The sequence below is a fragment of the Eleutherodactylus coqui genome, chromosome 11 (assembly GCF_035609145.1).
Source record: "Eleutherodactylus coqui strain aEleCoq1 chromosome 11, aEleCoq1.hap1, whole genome shotgun sequence".
NCBI lineage: Eukaryota > Metazoa > Chordata > Amphibia > Anura > Eleutherodactylidae > Eleutherodactylus > Eleutherodactylus coqui.
The window spans coordinates 122,524,543-122,546,537 of NC_089847.1; the positions used below are offsets into that span (position 1 = coordinate 122,524,543).

Sequence of the window (21,995 nt, forward strand, 5' to 3'; positions counted from 1 at the left end):
CAGTGGAGGTTGTCTCATTCCCTCCCGGCCGCTGTAATACGCCCCTGTGCCCACACGATGGCGGCAGCACATCCTACAGTGGAGGAGAAGGAGGGGGTGTCTCAGTCCCTTTCGGCCGCTGTAGTATCACTCTGTGCCCATACGATGGCGGCAGTGCACCCCGTATGGGAAGTTGTCTCATTCCCTCCCGGCCGCTGTAATTACCCCCCTGTGCCCACACGATGGCGGCAACGCACTCCGCAATGGAGGTTATCTCATTCCCTCACGGTCCCTGTAATATCCTCTTTTGACCACACGATGGCGGCAGCGCACCCCACAGTAGAGGGGAAGGGGGGTGGGGGTTGTCTCAGTCCCTCCCCGCTGTTATACCCCCCTCTGCCCACACGATGGCGGCAGCGCACCCGCAGTGGAAGAGGGGGGGGGGTTGTCTCAGTCCCTCCCGGCCGCACAATGACTGACACGGACCAAAGTTATCCCGGAATAATGGCAGCACGCATGTGCACGGACCCGGATGTGATCCGCCCGCAGCCGCCGCCCCGCATCCCGAGCGGACCGAGCTGTGCCGAACCGTGCCGTGCCGAGCCAAGACAACCCCCAGCCGGCCACATCGAGGCCAACAGCGCCCCTCCCCCAGCCGGGTGACTCGCCGTGCGGAGCGCAGCATGTCCAACCCGGGACAGACAGTGATAACCCGCTGGACATTATAGGGAGCCGGGATTGTAATAATCAGCCGAAGCAGAAGGCAATTATAGCGATCCCATTATAATGTCCAGAGCCTGGAAGCAGAAGGACCTCGTTATAATAACCGGCTGTTACAGCAGATTATAATAGCCGGACTCGCAAGAAGAAGTTCTGATAATCTGGCTGGACTGTAATAAGAACCTTCTAATGAGGTTATAAGAAGGTCTGGTTTTATAATCAGAGCCGGTAATTATAGAACCTCGTAGCCAGACGGAACAATCCTGATGGGTTATAATAACCAGAACGGAATAATCGGAATACATTGTACCAGCCGGAGCGATTTATAAGATTCTCTAGTCATAATAAAAAGAAGCCACAATTGTAATAGTCTTCATATAATGATGGGAACCAGGCAGTAATATAATAGTCCAGTATAATATCCAGACCCGGTGATTATAATAGTTGAGTTATAATATCTAGACTTTGTAATTATAATAGTCCAGTAATAGTATCCAGACTCGTTAATAATAGTCTAGTTATAATACCCAGACCCGGAAGTTAAAACATTTAGTTATAACTTACAGGTAACTATAATAGTATTTATTTACAATCTGCAGGGCCGTTGATTATAATAGCATCTCGTTATATATCCGTCCATAGAAACGGACTGAATAATCCTAATAAGTTATAATAACCAGAATTTATTAGAAGATTTAGTAAAAAGGAGCCGCAATTATAATAATCCAGTTCTAAAAACCGGAACCTGTAACTATAACATCTAGTTATAACATCCGGGGCCGGTAATTATAATCGCATCTAGTTATAACATCCAGGGCCGGTAATTATAATCGCATCTAGTTATAACATCCAGGGCCGGTAATTATAATCGCATCTAGTTATAACATCCAGGGCCGGTAATTATAATCGCATCTAGTTATAATATCCAGGGCCGGTAATTCTATTATTCCTCCTGGACCCTCTTAATCTTGCGCTCTGCAGTCCGAGGTTTCCTATAATTCTGGAATATTCTGAATTATTTCCCTCTGTATAAGGAGTCTCCACATGATAAAGTCTCTATAGGTCTTGCTGCAGCTTTGGCGAGGTGTAGAGTACGTCCTGTTATGTAGTGTAGTCGGTCGGGTCACTTTCTCTCCGTATTTTGGCATCATACCCCCAAAACATGGATTTCCGTGGGAAAAAATATGAACGTGGCAGCAACTGGTCGGACCCGGAGGTGGTGGAGCTCCTGCAGCTGTGGGGTAACGAGTCGGTGCAGATGGAGCTGGAGAGCTGCCTGAGGAACCAACACGTCTTCAACCGCATCGCGGATGTCCTGAGAGACAAGGGCATCCACCGGACGGGCGACCAGTGCCGCGAGAAGATCAAGAAGATGAAGCTGGAGTACCGGAGGCTGAAGGACAACAGTAAGACCTTACGTGGAGGTCGAGCCTGGAAGTTCTATGAAGTTATGGACCGGGTGCTCACCCACCGCCCCACCATCTCTTACGGGGCGCTGGGTCCTGGCGGGGTGCTGGGGCAACCGATCCTGCAGGGTCCGTTGTCATCGGAGGGCTTCCATGGTCACTTCCCTCAGTATAGTCACACTCAGCACGCAGAACTGATGGAGATCAAATGTGAGGAGGTGCAATCTGATGAGCAATGTCTGACTCCCGAGCCGCCGTCCATGACCTATATACATGACTCCGGGGCGGAGCAAGAAGAAGAGGAGCAAAGCATGATGGACAGGGGGGCCCCAGACTCCCCCATATCAAGAGTAGAAGTTACTGGAGATGTCAGCGCATCCCCCTCTGGTAATAATATTGTTATCAATTACATTGTTTCTTACCGTTTTCAAGATCTCTGCTTGCTGCCAGTGAATGGTGACAATTAACACTTCTGCAGACTAGCGATCAGCAGGCTTTTAAAAGGGCGATATTTCTGTCTGATTTTTGGGCTAAAAAATCGGACAGAAATGGCAGCCATTCATTTGAGTGTATGTTTGCACAGGAGCTTCTTTTTTTATTCAGACAAAACACATGTCCTACCCCTGTCTGATGTTCAGACGAGGATAGCATGCCAGTAAGCGGTCCGCGCACATCAGGCCACGCGCAGACAGGATACAAAATCTGAGAGTCCAGGTGAAACCTTTTAGTCGTATGTGTGGAAGTAGCCTACAACTGGTGTATAATACTGTAAGATGAGGACATGAAGATACTGAAAAGGAGGAAGAAGAGGATGAGGTTTTCATCTTCCACGTCCTCTCCTTTCTCTTTCTCCTACCACCTCTTTCTCCTACTCCTTTTTTTTCTCTCCTTTCTCCTCCTCCTTTTTTCTCTCCTTTCTCCTCCTCCTTTTTTCGCTCCTTTCTCCTCCTCCTTTTTTCGCTCCTTTCTCCTCCTCCTTTTTTCGCTCCTTTCTCCTCCTCCTTTTTTCGCTCCTTTCTCCTCCTCCTTTTTTCGCTCCTTTCTCCTCCTCCTTTTTTCTCTCCTTTCTCCTCCTCCTTTTTTCTCTCCTTTCTCCTCCTCCTTTTTTCTCTCCTTTCTCCTCCTCCTTTTTTCTCTCCTTTCTCCTCCTCCTTTTTTCTCTCCTTTCTCCTCCTCCTTTTTTCTCTCCTTTCTCCTCCTCCTTTTTTCTCTCCTTTCTCCTCCTCCTTTTTTCTCACCTTTCTCCTTCTCCTTTTTTTCTCACCTTTCTCCTTCTCCTTTTTTTCTCCCCTTTCTCCTTCTCCTTTTTTTCTCCCCTTTCTCCTTCTCCTTTTTTTCTCCCCTTTCTCCTTCTCCTTTTTTTCTCCCCTTTCTCCTTCTCCTTTTTTTCTCCCCTTTCTCCTTCTCCTTTTTTTTCTCACCTTTCTCCTCCTCCTTTTTTCTCCCCTTTCTCCTTCTCCTTTTTTTCCTCCCCTTTCTCCTCCTCCTTTTTTCTCCCCTTTCTCCTCCTCCTTTTTTCTCCCCTTTCTCCTTCTTCTTTTTTTCCTCCCCTTTCTCCTCCTTTTTTTCCTCCCCTTTCTCCTCCTTTTTTCTCCCCTTTCTCCTCCTTTTTCTCCCCTTTCTCCTCCTTTTTTCTCCCCTTTCTCCTTCTTCTTATTTTCCTCCCCTTTCTCCTCCTTTTTTTCCTCCCCTTTCTCCTCCTTTTTTTCCTCCCCTTTCTCCTCCTCCTTTTTTCTCCCCTTTCTCCTCCTCCTTTTTTTCCTCCCCTTTCTCCTCCTCCTTTTTTTCCTCCCCTTTCTCCTCCTCCTTTTTTTCCTCCCCTTTCTCCTCCTCCTTTTTTCCTCCCCTTTCTCCTCCTCCTTTTTTCCTCCCCTTTCTCCTCCTCCTTTTTTTCCTCCCCTTTCTCCTCCTCCTTTTTTTCCTCCCCTTTCTCCTCCTCCTTTTTTTCCTCCCCTTTCTCCTCCTCCTTTTTTTCCTCCCCTTTCTCCTCCTCCTTTTTTTCCTCCCCTTTCTCCTCCTCCTTTTTTTCCTCCCCTTTCTCCTCCTCCTTTTTTTCCTCCCCTTTCTCCTCCTCCTTTTTTCCTCCCCTTTCTCCTCCTCCTTTTTTTCCTCCCCTTTCTCCTCCTCCTTTTTTTCCTCCCCTTTCTCCTCCTCCTTTTTTTCCTCCCCTTTCTCCTCCTCCTTTTTTTCCTCCCCTTTCTCCTCCTCCTTTTTTTCCTCCCCTTTCTCCTCCTCCTTTTTTTCCTCCCCTTTCTCCTTTTTTTCCTCCCCTTTCTCTCCTCCTTTTTCTCCCTTTCTCCTCCTCCTTTTTTTCCTCCCCTTTCTCCTCCTCCTTTTTTTCCTCCCTTTCTCCTCCTCTTTTTTCCTCCCCTTTCTCCTCCTCCTTTTTTTCCTCCCCTTTCTCCTCCTCCTTTTTTTCCTCCCCTTTCCTCCTCCTCCTTTTTTCCTCCCCTTTCTCCTCCTCCTTTTTTTCCTCCCCCTTTCTCCTCCTCCTTTTTTTCCTCCCTTTCTCCTCCTCCTTTTTTTCCTCCCCTTTCTCCTCCTCCTTTTTTCTCCCCTTTCTCCTCCTCCTTTTTTTCCTCCCTTTCTCCTCCGCGTTTTTTCTCCCTTTCTCTCCTCTTTTTTTCCTCCCCTTTCTCCTCCTTTTTTTCCTCCCCTTTTCCTCCTCCTTTTTTCCTCCCCTTTCTCCTCCTCCTTTTTTCTCCCCTTTCTCCTCCTCCTTTTTCTCCCCTTTCTCCTCCTCCCTTTTTCTCCCCTTTCTCCTCCTCTTTTTTCTCCCCTTTCTCTCCTCCTTTTTTCTCCCTTTCTCCTCCTCCTTTTTTCTCCCCTTTCTCCTCCTCCTTTTTTCTCCCCTTTCTCCTCCTCCTTTTTTCTCCCTTTCTCCTCCTCCTTTTTTCTCCCCTTTCTCCTCCTCCTTTTTTTCTCCCCTTTCTCCTCCTCCCTTTTCTCCCCTTTCTCCTCCTCCCTTTTTCTCCCCTTTCTCCTCCTCCCTTTTTCTCCCCTTTCTCCTCCTCCCTTTTTCTCCCTTTCTCTCCTCCTTTTTCTCCCTTTTCTCCTCCTCCCTTTTTTCTCCCCTTTCTCCTCCTCCCTTTTTCTCCCCTTTCTCCTCTCCCTTTTTCTCCCCCTTTCTCCTCCTCCTTTTTCTCCCCTTTCTCCTCCTCCCTTTTTCTCCCTTTCTCCTCCTCCCTTTTTCTCCCCTTTCTCCTCCTCCCTTTTTCTCCCTTTCTCCTCCTCCTTTTTTCTCCCTTTCTCCTCCTCCTTTTTTTCTCCCCACTCCCCTTTCTCCTCCTCCTTTTTTCTCCCCTTTCTCCTCCTCCTTTTTTCTCCCCTTTCTCCTCCTCCTTTTTTCTCCCCTTTCTCCTCCTCTTTTTTTCTCCCCTTTCTCTCCTTTCTCCTCCTCCTTTTTTCTCCCCTTTCTCCTCCTCCTTTTTTCTCCCCTTTCTCCTCCTCCTTTTTTCTCCCCTTTCTCCTCCTCCTTTTTTCTCTCCTTTCTCCTCCTTTTTGTCTGCCCTTTCTCCTCCTTTTTGTCTGCCCTTTCTCCTCCTCCTTTTTGTCTGCCCTTTCTCCTCCTTTTTGTCTGCCTTTTCTCCTCCTCCTTTTTGTCTGCCTTTTCTCCTCCTCCTTTTTGTCTGCCTTTCTCCTCCTCCTTTTTGTCTGCCTTTTCTCCTCCTCCTTTTTGTCTGCCCTTTCTCCTCCTCCTTTTTGTCTGCCCTTTTTCCTCCTTTGCTCTCCTCCTCCGTGTCTCCCCTTTGCCCTCCTCCTCCGTGTCTCCCCTTTGCCCTCCTCCTCCGGGTCTCCCCTTTGCCCTCCTCCTCCGGGTCTCCCCTTTGCCCTCCTCCTCCGGGTCTCCCCTTTGCCCTCCTCCTCCGGGTCTCCCCTTTGCCCTCCTCCTCCGGGTCTCCCCTTTGCCCTCCCCCACGGTGTCTCCCCTTTGCCCTCCCCCTCCGTGTCTCCCCTTTGCCCTCCCCCTCCGTGTCTCCCCTTTGCCCTCCCCCTCCGTGTCTCCCCTTTGCCCTCCCCCACGGTGTCTCCCCTTTGCCCTCCCCCACGGTGTCTCCCCTTTGCCCTCCCCCTCCGTGTCTCCCCTTTGCCCTCCCCCTCCGTGTCTCCCCTTTGCCCTCCCCCTCCGTGTCTCCCCTTTGCCCTCCCCCTCCGTGTCTCCCCTTTGCCCTCCCCCTCCTTTTTTCTCCCCTTTGCCCTCCCCCTCCTTTTTTCTCCCCTTTGCCCTCCCCCTCCTTTTTTCTCCCCTTTGCCCTCCCCCTCCTTTTTTCTCCCCTTTGCCCTCCCCCTCCTTTTTTCTCCCCTTTGCCCTCCCCCTCCTTTTTTCTCCCCTTTGCCCTCCCCCTCCTTTTTTCTCCCCTTTGCCCTCCCCCTCCTTTTTTCTCCCCTTTGCCCTCCCCCTCCTTTTTTCTCCCCTTTGCCCTCCTCCTCCTTCTCCGTGTCTCCCTTTTCTCCTCCTCCTCCTCCTCCTCTGTGTCTCCCCTTTCTCCTCCTCCTCCTCCTTTGTGTCTCCCCTTTCTCCTCCTCCTCTGTGTCTCCCCTTTCTCCTCCTCCTCCTCTGTGTCTCCCCTTTCTCCTCCTCCTCCTTTTTGTCTCCCCTTTCTCCTCCTCCTCCTCTGTGTCTCCCTTTCTCCTCCTCCTCCTTTTTGTCTCCCCTTTCTCCTCCTCCTCCTTTTTGTCTCCCCTTTCTCCTCCTCCTCCTTTTTGTCTCCCCTTTCTCCTCCTCCTCCTTTTTGTCTCCCCTTTCTCCTCCTCCTCCTTTTTGTCTCCCCTTTCTCCTCCTCCTCCTTTTTGTCTCCCCTTTCTCCTCCTCCTCCTTTTTGTCTCCCCTTTCTCCTCCTCCTCCTTTTTGTCTCCCCTTTCTCCTCCTCCTCCTTTTTGTCTCCCCTTTCTCCTCCTCCTCCTTTTTGTCTCCCCTTTCTCCTCCTCCTCCTTTTTGTCTCCCCTTTCTCCTCCTCCTCCTTTTTGTCTCCCCTTTCTCCTCCTCCTCCTTTTTGTCTCCCCTTTCTCCTCCTCCTTTTTGTCTCCCCTTTCTCCTCCTCCTTTTTGTCTCCCCTTTGTCCTCCTCCTGTTTGTCTCCCCTTTGTCCTCCTCCTGTTTGTCTCCCCTTTGTCCTCCTCCTGTTTGTCTCCCCTTTGTCCTCCTCCTGTTTGTCTCCCCTTTGTCCTCCTCCTGTTTGTCTCCCCTTTGTCCTCCTCCTGTTTGTCTCCCCTTTGTCCTCCTCCTGTTTGTCTCCCCTTTGTCCTCCTCCTGTTTGTCTCCCCTTTGTCCTCCTCCTGTTTGTCTCCCCTTTGTCCTCCTCCTGTTTGTCTCCCCTTTCTCCTCCTCCTGTTTGTCTCCCCTTTCTCCTCCTGTTTGTCTCCCCTTTCTCCTCCTTTTTGTCTCCCCTTTCTCCTCCTCCTTTTTGTCTCCCCTTTCTCCTCCTCCTTTTTGTCTCCCCTTTCTCCTCCTCCTTTTTGTCTCCCCTTTCTCCTCCTCCTCCTCTGTGTCTCCCCTTTCTCCTCCTCCTCTGTGTCTCCCCTTTCTCCTCCTCCTCCTCTGTGTCTCCCCTTTCTCCTCCTCCTCCTTTTTGTCTCCCCTTTCTCCTCCTCCTCCTCTGTGTCTCCCTTTCTCCTCCTCCTCCTTTTTGTCTCCCCTTTCTCCTCCTCCTCCTTTTTGTCTCCCCTTTCTCCTCCTCCTCCTTTTTGTCTCCCCTTTCTCCTCCTCCTCCTTTTTGTCTCCCCTTTCTCCTCCTCCTCCTTTTTGTCTCCCCTTTCTCCTCCTCCTCCTCTGTGTCTCCCCTTTCTCCTCCTCCTCCTTTTTGTCTCCCCTTTCTCCTCCTCCTCCTTTTTGTCTCCCCTTTCTCCTCCTCCTCCTTTTTGTCTCCCCTTTCTCCTCCTCCTCCTTTTTGTCTCCCCTTTCTCCTCCTCCTCCTTTTTGTCTCCCCTTTCTCCTCCTCCTCCTTTTTGTCTCCCCTTTCTCCTCCTCCTCCTTTTTGTCTCCCCTTTCTCCTCCTCCTCCTTTTTGTCTCCCCTTTCTCCTCCTCCTCCTTTTTGTCTCCCCTTTCTCCTCCTCCTCCTTTTTGTCTCCCCTTTCTCCTCCTCCTCCTTTTTGTCTCCCCTTTGTCCTCCTCCTTTTTGTCTCCCCTTTGTCCTCCTCCTCCTGTTTGTCTCCCCTTTGTCCTCCTCCTCCTGTTTGTCTCCCCTTTGTCCTCCTCCTGTTTGTCTCCCCTTTGTCCTCCTCCTGTTTGTCTCCCCTTTGTCCTCCTCCTGTTTGTCTCCCCTTTCTCCTCCTCCTGTTTGTCTCCCCTTTCTCCTCCTCCTGTTTGTCTCCCCTTTCTCCTCCTCCTGTTTGTCTCCCCTTTCTCCTCCTCCTGTTTGTCTCCCCTTTCTCCTCCTTTTTGTCTCCCCTTTCTCCTCCTTTTTGTCTCCCCTTTCTCCTCCTCCTTTTTGTCTCCCCTTTCTCCTCCTCCTTTTTGTCTCCCCTTTCTCCTCCTCCTTTTTGTCTCCTCTTTCTCCTCCTCCTTTTTGTCTCCCCTTTCTCCTCCTCCTTTTTGTCTCCCCTTTCTCCTCCTCCTTTTTGTCTCCCCTTTCTCCTCCTCCTTTTTGTCTCCCCTTTCTCCTCCTCCCCCCTTTCTCTTTTTTTTCTCCCCTCTCTTCTCCATTTTTTACCCCTTTCTCCTGCTCTTCTTTTCTCCCAATTTCTCCTCCTTTTTCCTCCCCTCCTTCCTCCTCCTTTTTTTCTCCCCCTCTCTCCTTCTGTTCCTTTTTTTCTCCCCCTTTCTCCTTTTCTCCTCTTCTTTTTTTCCCCTTTCTCCTCCTCCACCTTTCCCCAGCCCTCTTTCCCCCTCCTTTTTTTCTTCCCTTTTTTCCTCCTCCTTCCCCCCCCTCCCTTTTTCCTCCTCCCAACCCCCTTTTCCTCCTCCTTTTTTTCTCCCCTTTCTCTTCCCTTTTCTTTTCCTCACCTTTCTCTTCCTCCTTTTTTTCCTCCCCTTTCACCTCCTCCTTTTTTCTCCCCTTTCTCCTCCTCTTCTTTTTTCTACCCCTTTCTCCTCCTTTTTTCCCCTCCCCTTTCTCCTCTTCTTTGTCTCCCTTTTCTCCTCCTCCTCTGTGTCTCTCTTTTCTCCTCCTCCTTTTTGTCTCCCTTTTCTCCTCCTCCTTTTTGTCTCCCCTTTCTCCTCCTCCTTTTTGTCTCCCCTTTCTCCTCCTCCTTTTTGTCTCCCCTTTCTCCTCCTCCTTTTTGTCTCCCCTTTCTCCTCCTCCTGTTTGTCTCCCCTTTGTCCTCCTCCTGTTTGTCTCCCCTTTGTCCTCCTCCTGTTTGTCTCCCCTTTGTCCTCCTCCTGTTTGTCTCCCCTTTGTCCTCCTCCTGTTTGTCTCCCCTTTCTCCTCCTCCTTTTTGTCTCCCCTTTGTCCTCCTCCTGTTTGTCTCCCCTTTCTCCTCCTCCTGTTTGTCTCCCCTTTCTCCTCCTCCTTTTTGTCTCCCCTTTCTCCTCCTCCTTTTTGTCTCCCTTTTCTCCTCCTCCTTTTTGTCTCCCCTTTCTCCTCCTCCTTTTTGTCTCCCCTTTCTCCTCCTCCTTTTTGTCTCCCCTTTCTCCTCCTCCTTTTTGTCTCCCCTTTCTCCTCCTCCTGTTTGTCTCCCCTTTGTCCTCCTCCTGTTTGTCTCCCCTTTGTCCTCCTCCTGTTTGTCTACCCTTTGTCCTCCTCCTGTTTGTCTCCCCTTTCTCCTCCTCCTTTTTGTCTCCCCTTTGTCCTCCTCCTGTTTGTCTCCCCTTTCTCCTCCTCCTGTTTGTCTCCCCTTTCTCCTCCTCCTTTTTGTCTCCCCTTTCTCCTCCTCCTTTTTGTCTCCCTTTTCTCCTCCTCCTTTTTGTCTCCCCTTTCTCCTCCTCCTTTTTGTCTCCCCTTTCTCCTCCTCCTTTTTGTCTCCCCTTTCTCCTCCTCCTTTTTGTCTCCCCTTTCTCCTCCTCCTGTTTGTCTCCCCTTTGTCCTCCTCCTGTTTGTCTCCCCTTTGTCCTCCTCCTGTTTGTCTCCCCTTTGTCCTCCTCCTGTTTGTCTCCCCTTTCTCCTCCTCCTTTTTGTCTCCCCTTTCTCCTCCTCCTTTTTGTCTCCCCTTTGTCCTCCTCCTGTTTGTCTCCCCTTTCTCCTCCTCCTTTTTGTCTCCCCTTTCTCCTCCTCCTTTTTGTCTCCCCTTTCTCCTCCTCCTTTTTGTCTCCCCTTTCTCCTCCTCCTTTTTGTCTCCCCTTTCTCCTCCTCCTTTTTCTCTCCCCTTTCTCCTCCTCCTTTTTGTCTTCCCTTTCTCCTCCTCCTTTTTGTCTCCCCTTTCGCCTCCTCCTTTTTGTCTCCCCTTTCGCCTCCTCCTTTTTGTCTCCCCTTTCGCCTCCTCCTTTTTGTCTCCCCTTTCGCCTCCTCCTTTTTGTCTTCCCTTTCTCCTCCTCCTTTTTGTCTCCCCTTTATCCCCCCCCCTTCTCCTTTTTTTTCTCCCCTACCTTCTCCATTTTTGTACAACTTTCTCTTGCTCTTCTTTTCCCCCCTTTCTCCTCCTCCTTCTTTTCTCCCAATTTCTCCTCCTTTTTTCCTCCCCTCTTTCCTCCTCCTTTTTTTCTCCCCCTCTCTCCTTCTGTTCCTTTTTTCTCGTCCTTTCTCCTCCTTTTCTTTTTTTTCTCCCCCTTTCTCCTACTTTTCTTTTTTTTCTCCCCCTTTTCTCCTCCTCTTCTTTTTTTCTCCCCTTTCCCCAGCCCTCTTTCCTCCTCCTTTTTTTCTTCCCTTTTTTCCTCCTCCTTTCCCCCTTCTCTTTTTCCTCCTCCCGACTCCCTTTTTCCTCCTCCTTTTTTTCTCCCCTTTCTCTTCCTTCTCCTTTTCCTCACCTGTCTCTTCCTTTTTTTTCCTCCCCTTTCTCCTCCTCCTCCTTTTTTCTCCCCTTTCTCCTCCTCTTCTTTTTTCTCCCGTTTATCCTCCTTTTTTTCTCTCCTTTCTCCACCTGCTTTTTTTCTCCCCTTTCTCCCCCTCTTCTTCTTTTTTTTCCCTTTTCCCCTTCTCTTCTTCTTTTTTTCCCCTTCTCTTCTTCTTTTTTTCCCCTTCTCTTCTTCTTTTTTTCCTTTTCTCCTTCTTTTCTTTTTTTCCCCTTTCTCCTTCTCTTCTTTTTTTGTTTTCCCCATCCTCTTCTTTTTTTCCCTTTTCTCTTCCTCATCTTTTTCCCCTCCTTTCTCCTCCTTTTCTTTTTTCCCCCCTTTCCTCTTCTTCTTCCCCCCCCTTTTCTCCTCCTTTTTCTCATTTTCTTTGTCCCCCCTGCACTTTCACTGCCTCCTCTTTTTACTCCTACCTCCCCTTTCTCCTCTTCTTATCCTTCTCCATTCTCCTCTTATCCTTCTCCCTTCTCTTCTCATCCGTCTCCTTCCTCCTCTCATCCGTCTCCTTCCTCCTCTCATCCGTCTCCTTCCTCCCCTCATCCGTCTTCTTCCTCCTCTCATCCGTCTCCTTCCTCCTCTCATCCGTCTCCTTCCTCCTCTCATCCGTCTCCTTCCTCCTCTCATCCGTCTCCTTCCTCCTCTCATCCGTCTCCTTCCTCCTCTCATCCGTCTCCTTCCTCCTCTCATCCGTCTCCTTCCTCCTCTCATCCGTCTCCTTCCTCCTCTCATCCGTCTCCTTCCTCCTCTCATCCGTCTCCTTCCTCCTCTCATCTGTCTCCTTCCTCCTCTCATCCGTCTCCTTCCTCCTCTCATCCGTCTCCTTCCTCCTCTCATCCGTCTCCTTCCTCCTCTCATCCGTCTCCTTCCTCCTCTCATCCGTCTCCTTCCTCCTCTCATCCGTCTCCTTTCCTCCTCTCATCCGTCTCCTTTCCTCCTCTCATCCGTCTCCTTTCCTCCTCTCATCCGTCTCCTTTCCTCCTCTCATCCGTCCCCTTTCCTCCTCTCATCCGTCTCCTTTCCTCCTCTCATCCGTCTCCTTTCCTCCTCTCATCCGTCTCCTTTCCTCCTCTCATCCGTCTCCTTTCCTCCTCTCATCCGTCTCCTTTCCTCCTCTCATCCGTCTCCTTTCCTCCTCTCATCCGTCTCCTTTCCTCCTCTCATCCGTCTCCTTTCCTCCTCTCATCCGTCTCCTTTCCTCCTCTCATCCGTCTCCTTTCCTCCTCTCATCCGTCTCCTTTCCTCCTCTCATCCGTCTCCCTTCCTCCTCTCATCCGTCTCCCTTCCTCCTCTCATCCGTCTCCCTTCCTCCTCTCATCCGTCTCCCTTCCTCCTCTCATCCGTCTCCCTTCCTCCTCTCATCCGTCTCCCTTCCTCCTCTCATCCGTCTCCCTTCCTCCTCTCATCCGTCTCCCTTCCTCCTCTCATCCGTCTCCCTTCCTCCTCTCATCCGTCTCCCTTCCTCCTCTCATCCGTCTCCCTTCCTCCTCTCATCCGTCTCCCTTCCTCCTCTCATCCGTCTCCCTTCCTCCTCTCATCCGTCTCCCTTCCTCCTCTCATCCGTCTCCCTTCCTCCTCTCATCCGTCTCCCTTCCTCCTCTCATCCGTCTCCCTTCCTCCTCGCTCCTCTTCTCCTTCCTCTTTTTCTTCTTGTGGCTTCAGCTGATACGAACCTTTAGTAAAATTCTACCCAAAACAAGCTTTGACTGTATCAGTTCACTTAAAGGGGTTCTGTCATTAGAAAACAAAAATTCTATACTTACCTATTACTTTCCCGTCAGTCTTCTTACCGCATCTTCTTTCGGCTTCTGCCGACCCCAGGTCACCTCACCACAGGCCAACCGATTCTTCGTCTTCCAGTGACAAAGCGTCCATTCTCTGCAGTCTCCTTCCTGTAGGACAATGTATCCAGTCACTAGTAATGTAGCGTTCGCAGCCTAGCAGGGAGTGCCGATCTACTGCTGAGACTGTGCATGTGCGCTTGTCTCTTTGCAATAGTATATGAACTCTTGTGGCAAGACAGTGCCCATGTGCAGTCTCAGCAGTAGGTTGGCATTCCTTCCTAGGCAGTGAATGTTACATCACAGGTGACCTAACCTACACTGACCTGCTGGAAGGAGAATGCTGAGAATGGACGCATCATAACAAGAAGAGGAGGATCCGGCCGGCTGGAGGTGAGGTGATCCGGGGAGACTGGAGAAGATCAGCTAGGACAATATGCTTAAAGAAGGCTGCCTGGGGAGGAATAGGTAAGTATTGTTTTTTTTTTATGACAAAACCCCTTTAACACGAGTACAGACCTAACACTTCTAATAGCTGAGAGTTTGTTACAATTGTATCTAGTGTAGACAGTCTTAGGTTAGTTGTCCTTGGCCATTTTGCTGGCACCAGAGTCCCAGGTCCCCTTCCATTACTGTTCATGTTATGATCCACGACTTTGGACGATTAGAGGTTAAATTGCATTGTTGGCTGCCAGCAGTAAATAGACGCTCAGGTATTTGTGTGCGATGTGCTGCGGTCTTATTACGCTTAGAGTCATGAGAAGCTCACAGTGTGCTCGATGGAGCTGGCACCTTCACACGGTCGGATATCACACAGAGCGCCGTTGTCTTCTCTGTAAACACGTTTTTAGAGGAGGGCAGAACCATCGCTCGGGGGAGCGGTTTTGCGTGCACCCATAGAGGGGGTAAGGGAAGAAATTGTGAGTTTTATTCCTAAAAGCCGACCGGACACGTAAATGTACAGCAGCAGCCTTAGAAGTAAGACAGCAGGCTTTTAGATTTCGAAAACATTTGCGCAAAATTAGGAACAAACTTAGCAAGTGTGGCGAATACGACTTGCAGCATCTTATCAGAATTAATACATCTCCGCTCATCCGGAGGCTCCTTTTAGGAAGAATTGTATAATGGCAGCAGCTGTGCGCGATGGGGGTAATACTGCTTACTGGTCAGTGAGGGGCTACGGAAAGCTGGGTGATGGCACTAAGGGACCTGTTATACTAGTGACAGTCCCCTGACCACCTACAGTACGGCTAAAACCTCTGTAACTCCTCTGGGAAATTTGGCTGATAGTCCTATGACCCCCATTGGAGTTGTCGCCCAGCTTTCCCAGACCGAAGAGCGCCAAACCTGTTTAGTTATGCAGTGGCAACTCCTCTGCTCCACGATCGCTGTGCCACAAGGCAGACTTGCCGCTCAGGACCCCCGAAAAAGTTAGGTAGGTGCTTTAATGTTGGGCATATTGATTGTCACCCAACTTGCTCAGACGTTTCTGCTTTTGTCCTTTTTAGGCTTTAGTGAATCCAACATGGCGGGATCATCAGGACAAAGTGGTCGCCCACGATTCTGGAGAAAGAGGAAAGACCGAGAGCCGCTGAATGAGCTGATTTCTCAAATGCTGATGGCGCAGCGGGCATCAGAGGAACGCTTCCTCCAGATGGAAGAGAGGAGGATGGAGCAGGAGCAGGAGGCCGAGGAGCGGCGGCTGCGCCTGGAAGAGCGGAGGCTGCAGCTGGACCGCCAGCATGAACTGCGCATGTTCACCGTCTTTGCTCAGATGCTGGGCATGATACGCCAGGGGGGAGGCGGGGAGGCAGTGACCCCCACAGATGCCAACTTTTCTCAAGAAGGGGACATTATTGGCAAAGGGGTGACAGGCAAGGTGCAGGAGTCCGCGCTGGAAGACGTCTACAGCTGTAACCAGTACTGCAGCCCCTACCTCTCCACCCGGGGGAACGTCCTGAGCGGGTTCCGCGGGTCCTCCGAGGAGGGTTATAGAGCGTACCATGAAGACAAGTACGATGAGGACAAGAACCCCAATGTGAGCCACTAGACCTGAAGCTGTGGTATATAAGTATATATAATGTAAGCAGGGATGCCCCAAGCTTTTAAGCTGCGTGAGGCGAAGTGTGAAATGGCGCCACCGCCCCCTTTCCCGGTAAGAAAAAAAATCACTCATTTTACAGACATTGAAAGCGCCAATACACCCAAAGACACCCAACACATATCTGAACCATTGAGACTCGTCTGAAGTGACAGAGTAATAGTGGTCCCAATAGTACGTATTCTCCTCCTAGTGGCTCAATAGTAATAGTAACCCTCTTAATGGTCCGAGTAGTAATAGTGTCCCCAGTAGTGGTCCCAATAGTATGTATCCCCCCCCCAGTAGCTTATTAGTAATAGTAAACCCCTAAATGGTCCCAGTAGTAATAGTGCCCACAGTAGTGGTCCCAATAGTACGTATTCCCCCACCCCCTCCCCCCGTGGCTCAATAGTAAACCCCTAAATGGTCCCAGTAGTAATAGTGCCCACAGTAGTGGTCCCAATAGTACGTTTCCCCCCCCCCCTCTCCCCCCGTGGCTCAATAGTAATGGTAAACCCCTCAATGGTCCCAGTAGTAATAGTGATCCCCCCTTAGTGACCCCAGTAGTAATAGTGACTCCCTTAGTGGCGCCAGTAGTAATAGTGACCCATAATGGACCTCCAGCCCAACCTGACAAGCATTTCACTCACTCCATTTGTAGCTCTGGCGCAGCCACCTCTGCTGTCATCAGTCTGTGGCCCCTGACCTCTTGCCCCTCTCCTGGAATCTGCACTGCATTCATGGGGGGGGCAGGGGTCACAGACTGATAACAGCAGCGACAGCTGGACCAAAGTTGCAGATGGTGTGAGTGAAATGCTTGTCGGGTTGCTGCCCTTGTGATTATAAATAAGTACCACCCGGGCTGGTGACTTACCGTCAAGGTGGAAACCCGCCTCCGCCCCTTTAAACTAATAACCTACAGCTTTTTTCTTCTGTTTTCAGGGAATCATCAACTTCGGCACAAGTGAGAATAAACTTTGCTTTGATCTGATGTCTAAGCGGGTGAGTTCTAATGGAAGATGTAAAAGGGGAGGAGCTAAGTGGTCATACTTGTGTGGCTCAGTATTATCCCATTATGTGTGCCAAAGAAATGCCATATATAGAACGGGCTAGAGCCGCTGGTTCATTTTAAAGTGGCCACCTGACCAGTAAATGTTTTACTTATTGTACAGATGTTAAAATATCAACCACCTTTCCCATTTACATACATTATATAAACAATCTGACATTTATTTACATGGTACAGCGCCACCTGGTGTTTAGTATATAGCGATGTGCAGTTCCAGCTAATGAGTTCTGTAAGAGAATTTCCAGGGGATTATTTAGCTTCCAGAGAGGGAAGGAGAGTTCCTGGCACCTATAGTAACAGCTGCCAGAGAGGGAAGGAGACTGACCGGTGGTGTGGAACAAGGGATAGTGTAAGACTAGGAAATTTACTGTGGACAATATTTACAACTGCCAGAGGGGAAAGTATACTTATTGCCAAAACAATCCCTAACCTAGAAGTTGTCGGATGGAATGAAACTTTCTCTGTGTGATTGTAACCTAGATATAAGAAAGTGATGACAATATCAGAGAAAAAGCATCATTTATTGTGGAAAACTGACCCCTTGTAGGGAGGATCTAGTACTCTGTTGTACCGCCTCTAGCTTGGATACAAGATGTGATACAGGGGGGCATGGAGGCTCTAGTGCCCTGTTGTACCACCTCTAGCTTGGATACAAGATGTGATACAGGCGGGCATGAAGGCTCTAGTACCCTGTTGTACCGCCTCTAGCTTGGATACAAGATGTGATACGGGTGTGCATGGAGGCTCTAGTACCCTGTTGTACTGCCTCTCCCTTGGATACAAGATGTGATACAGGGGGGCATGAAGGCTCTAGTACCTTGTTGTACTGCCTCTCCCTTGGATACAAGATGTGATACGGGTGGGCATGGAGGCTCTAGTACCCTGTTGTACCACCTCTAGCTTGGATACAAGATGTGATACGGATGGGCATGAAGGCTCTAGTACCCTGTTATGCCACCTCTAGCTTGGTTACAAGATGTGATACGGGCGGGCATGGAGGCTCTAGTACCCTGTTGTACCACCTCTAGCTTGGATACAAGATGTGATACGGATGGGCATGAAGGCTCTAGTACCCTGTTATGCCACCTCTAGCTTGGTTACAAGATGTGATACGGGCGGGCATGGAGGCTCTAGTACCCTGTTGTACCGCCTCTAGCTTGGATACAAGATGTGATACAGGTGGGCATAGGGCTCTAGTACCCTGTTGTACCACCTCCAGCTTGGATACAAGATGTGATACGGGCGGGCATGGAGGTATACTGGTTACGTATGATATCCTGCAGCATATTGCTCCACATTTGCTGTAACGGAGCCTCCAGATTGTGCAAACTCGTAGGCTGTGGAAGTTGGTGTCCCAGATGGTCCCATACATGTTCTATTGTTGATAAATCTGGCGACCGGGCAGCCTCGGAGGAAGGGTGCTGTGGATTATATTTACTGCTACCAGAGAGGGAAGTACACCGACAAGGGAATTTACTGGGGACCATATATACAGCTGCCAGAGGGGAAGAAGAGTGACTGGCAATTTACTGGGGACAACAGTATATTAAGAGATGCAAGAGGAGGATGGAAGTTAGAGTTTATCTTTACTGATACCAGGGAGGGTAGAAGACTTACTGGGGACTACAGTATACTCACACCTGCCAGAGGAGGAAGGAGGCTGGGGATTGTGTTTACTGCTACCAGAGAGAGAAGGAGACTGACTGGGAACTTCCTGGGGACTATATTTTCAGCTACCAGAGGGGAAAGGATATTGTGCAGGGAACCTACTATAAATATATATTTTTATCTAAACGAGGATAGCAACCTAACTGGGAGCTACATTTACAGAGAGAGAGATACCAGAGAGGGGAGGAGACTGATTGGGGAACTTACTGGGGACTACAGTATATTTACAGCTGCCAGAGGAGGTTGAGGGCTAGGAATTATATTTGAGACTCACTAGAGAATTTATTGGGGTCTATATTTATAGCTACCGGAGAGGGAAGGAGACTGACTAGGGAACTAACTGCGGACTATAATTCCAGCTACCAGAGGGGAAAGGAGAATGGGGAATTTACTATGGATTATATTTCTTGTTACCTAAGGGGGAATGTGATTGACTGGGGACTTTACTAGGGACTTTATTTGCTGCCAGAGGGGAAAGGAAACTGACTGGTAATGTTGTGGATCAAGGTGGAGTGAAAGACAGCATGCATGCAAGGGGTTGTAGGCACTGTAGCAGAATACAGAGAAATGGGTCCATCCCACCATAACACAGACTAGCAGTGGTGCTCAGGGGGACACAGAGGGAAAAGAATATTTAAAAAGGTGTATTTTGGGGTAGAAATGGTGTGCAGTAGTTTAAAATAGCAGTAAAAGGCCTTTTAGAACTTAACTCTTTATTAGAGATGAGCGAGTATACTCGCTAAGGGCAATTGCTCGATCGAGCATTGCCCTTAGCGAGTATCTGCCCGCTCGGGAACAAAGATTCGGCTGCCGGCGGCGGGCGGGGAGCTGCGGGGGAGAGCGGGGAGGAATGGAGGGGAGATCTCGCTCTCCCTCTCTTCCCCCCGCTCCCCCCTGCTCATGGCCGCAACTCACCTGTCACTCGCGCCGGCAGCCGAACCTTTTCTCCCGAGCGGGGAGATACTCGCTAAGGACAATGCTCGATCGAGTAATTGTCCTTAGCGAGTATGCTCGCTCATCTCTACTCTTTATATGAACTTGATTTAGTAAGCTCACTCCTTTAACTCATCTCAATTGTATTGGAGACCTATTGGAGGAAGAAGAAAATGTCATCAGGCCAATGCTTCAGGCTGCACTACTGCCACCTTCTGATTTCTGCAGCAGTGTCAGAGAGACCTTGTGTGGCTTCAAATGGCCATCTTCATCACTGTCCACATATATACACACATGACGGTCACTAAGCACACCAGGTAAGATGTAGAATGGTGATTTGTACTGACATAAAGTCTCCATAACTACACTGACCTGATGGAAATCAACTAACAGCCAAGTCTCTCAGTAGTGCAGCTTCAGGCTTTGGGCTTGTAACTTCAAGAAATCCTATCTCAGCCTAGCAGTGAGATATTAAAAACCGTGTGTATAACAGAACCTTCTAGACTCTGATATATTTTCAGTTTTCCATTAATCAGTATTTTTTGTAAGCGCCCCTCCCCTATTCTTAGTTTGAAGTATAAACATGAATAACGTAGCGGATGACGTTTTCCCTGTGGTTACCTTTCTGCAGTTGACCCAGAGTGACATGAACGTGATTGAGCCGCCGCTGCTGCAGTACCCAGACTGGAAGGGGCATAACTTGTGAGTACTGCAAGGGTTAATCATTCTCATTCACTGACAGCAAACGGCTATTTTGAAAATGATGAGGAATTAAAACATAAAGGGAGAAATTTACTTAGACTGGCATTTCAAACACCAGTCTTAGTATAATTTCCACTGGTGCATGATGTGACTAATATATGAAGAGGTGCAGCTTGGAACTGGTATAGATTTCTGGTATCATTTATACCAGTTTCGGTCGGTCTTGGACTTACTCTAAAATTTGTGATTTTCTATTTTTTATTTGTCGTGTAAAGCAGTTTAAAATGTCCCCTGAAGTTATAGAACTTCTTGTATCCACAGGATATGGGATAACTTCTTAAATGGTAAGCTCCGATCCCTGGGACCCTTACCACTCCCAAGAATGGAGGCCCCAAGGTCTCCGTATGAACGGAGCAGGGGCTGCACATCTACGGCATGGTTCCATTCATTTCAGTGGAAGCGCTGAAGCTTGCCATTTCCAGTGCTATCATTGAAATGAATGGAGCGGCAGCACGTATGCGACTTCAGCTTAATTCAGACGGGGACCTGTGGGAACCCTGTTCTTGGGATCGGTGGAGGGCTCCAGCGGTTGGAGTTGTCACCTGCCCTGTGATAGGGGATAACGTTCTATCTTGCCACAACCCTTTTAAGTGTCATTAATATAAAACCAGAAAACCCCTTTAGGGTTCTTCACATTTAGCGGATTTTGCTCAGCAGATTTTGGTGTAGATTCGCACCCAAATCCGTGTCAAAGTCTGCACCATTTGGTGCAAATTTTCATACGGTTTTTGATGTAGCTTATTTTATTCTTTCAAATCCACTGCAGAAAATCTGCACTAATTCGGCCACGTGTGAACGTACCCTTAAGGAAGTTTTGTAAATTGCCAGTTTCCAAGTTGTTTAGAAGAGGAAATAGAAGAATGTAGTATTCCTTGTCTTAGACATTTACTGTCAACTCTCCTCTTTCTCTCAGTTTACGGGAGGAGGTGGCGCGTTTTTTGACCTATTACTGTAAAGCACCCGCACCGCTAAATTCTGAAAACGTGAGTACTGCTGATACTATGGGACTGACGAGTGCCATCTTACGTCCTGCTCACGTCCCCGTCTGCCCCTTGTCTCTTCCAGGTGGTGATCTTGAATGGATGCGGCTCCCTGTTCTCCGCCCTGGCTGCGGTTCTCTGTGACCCAGGAGGTAGGCTTACTGGCTTAAAGGGGATCTCCATCAAGTTATATCATAACCTGTCAAGACTTTTTGCACTCTGCTCTTAGTTTAGGGTTTGTTCACACCAATGTTCCGTCTCCCCCTCCCCCCCGTTAGGGATTTCTATATCAGGGTACCATTTTTGGCGCAGAGAAATGGAATTTAAGCAGAATGAAACTTTTGTTTATTTACCCCGTTGATTTCAGTGGGTTTCAAAAAAAGGGAAAGGTTTGTTTGCTTCTGTTCCGTTTGTTTTCAGTTTTATTAACCCATTAACGCCACATGACATACAGTTACGTCATGGAGGTTCAGGGTTTGTATGGGGAGATTCGGGAGCCGAACCTCTCCATGCAACGCGGGTGTCGGCTATTTCTTACAGCTGACAACCACAACAGCCGCGATCAGAACTCCTGCTGATCACGACTGTTAACCCTTTAAATGCCACCATCAATTCTGATAGTGGTATTTAAATGTGCCGATCAAAGTTTAGGGGTCCCAAACTGTTCCTTATGATGAGTTCTTCTGAAAGCCGCCAGGGCTGTTATTGCAGATTGCCTATCAAGCCATGCCTGTGGCGTGGCTTGGTAGACTGCCTGTCAGATCACAGTATTATGTAATACTGTTTATTATAGCTGACACTCGCGGGCAACAGCCCCGGCACGCTGCACGGCCTGTTAAGCCTTTAAATGGAGCTGTCAATTCTGACAGGGTCCTGTACTTCCTTCCCGCGGTGAGATTGGGGGAGCCGTGGGGGTATCATGGCAGCCGGGGGCCTTCTGAAAAGCTGATCAAAAATTCGTATGTATTCAAACAAGGTACCAACGGAAACAACAGGACGTACCGCACAAAATAAGCCCTCACACAACTATGTCGACAGAAAAATAAAAAAGGGAGGAGGAAAAAAAAGAAAATGGAAAAAAGCCAAAACGCTCAGTCACTGAGGGGTTAATTTTACCTTCTCCTTGTATTCATCTGATTGTTTTTTTTTCCAGATGCGATTCTTATCGCCACCCCCTTCTATGGAGGAATCACGCAGAGCATCTTTCTGTACAGCGGCATTAAACTGGTCTACGTGCACCTAGAGAGTAAGGTGAGGGGCTGCGGGGTCTGGCAACATGAGATGCAGACAGTGATTAATGAAGGGGCAGCTACAGATTTATAATGGTCATTCATCTGTCCGTATGGTTTGCTGCTGTTGCCCACCTTCAGATTTGATGCAGAGTCACATGATCAGTGGGTCTCCTTATTTCTCAGGTGACACCTCCAGGAACCCGTCCGTTCCAGCTGACCGTGCCAAAACTGGAATCAACCCTGCAAACAGCCAAGGAGGAGGTGAGGTTTCCCAATATGACCTCAGATCCCAATGCAGCCAATAGCAAAAGGATCTTATCTGCAAGTGGGAGCCGTGCAGGGTGGTTTTACGTTCACTGACAAGAAGTCTAAACTGTGACAATGATGATAAATTGAAATGCAAAGTGCGTTAAAAAGTTGCAGAACTTTTCCGTATTCTGTATTTAGACAGGAGGACCTGTTCGGCACAGATACCTGACAGGTTGTCCCAGCAATGATCGTTCCTGT

The 21,995-nt window shown here is 49.1% G+C and overlaps 1 protein-coding gene across 1 annotated transcript in view; it reads left to right on the top strand.

The window, feature by feature from the left end:
- The first annotated feature begins 478 nt into the window (after positions 1-478).
- Positions 479-21,995, top strand: part of ACCS (1-aminocyclopropane-1-carboxylate synthase homolog (inactive)) — a 41,882-nt gene continuing 20,365 nt past the window's right edge. The window contains exons 1-8 of the mRNA XM_066583466.1: positions 479-2,492; positions 14,273-14,802; positions 15,787-15,846; positions 19,146-19,216; positions 20,190-20,259; positions 20,342-20,408; positions 21,410-21,507; positions 21,672-21,749. Of these exons, the coding sequence (XP_066439563.1) occupies positions 1,862-2,492; positions 14,273-14,802; positions 15,787-15,846; positions 19,146-19,216; positions 20,190-20,259; positions 20,342-20,408; positions 21,410-21,507; positions 21,672-21,749 (1,605 nt within the window). The 5' untranslated portion in view covers positions 479-1,861. The remainder of the gene's footprint in view (positions 2,493-14,272; positions 14,803-15,786; positions 15,847-19,145; positions 19,217-20,189; positions 20,260-20,341; positions 20,409-21,409; positions 21,508-21,671; positions 21,750-21,995) is intronic.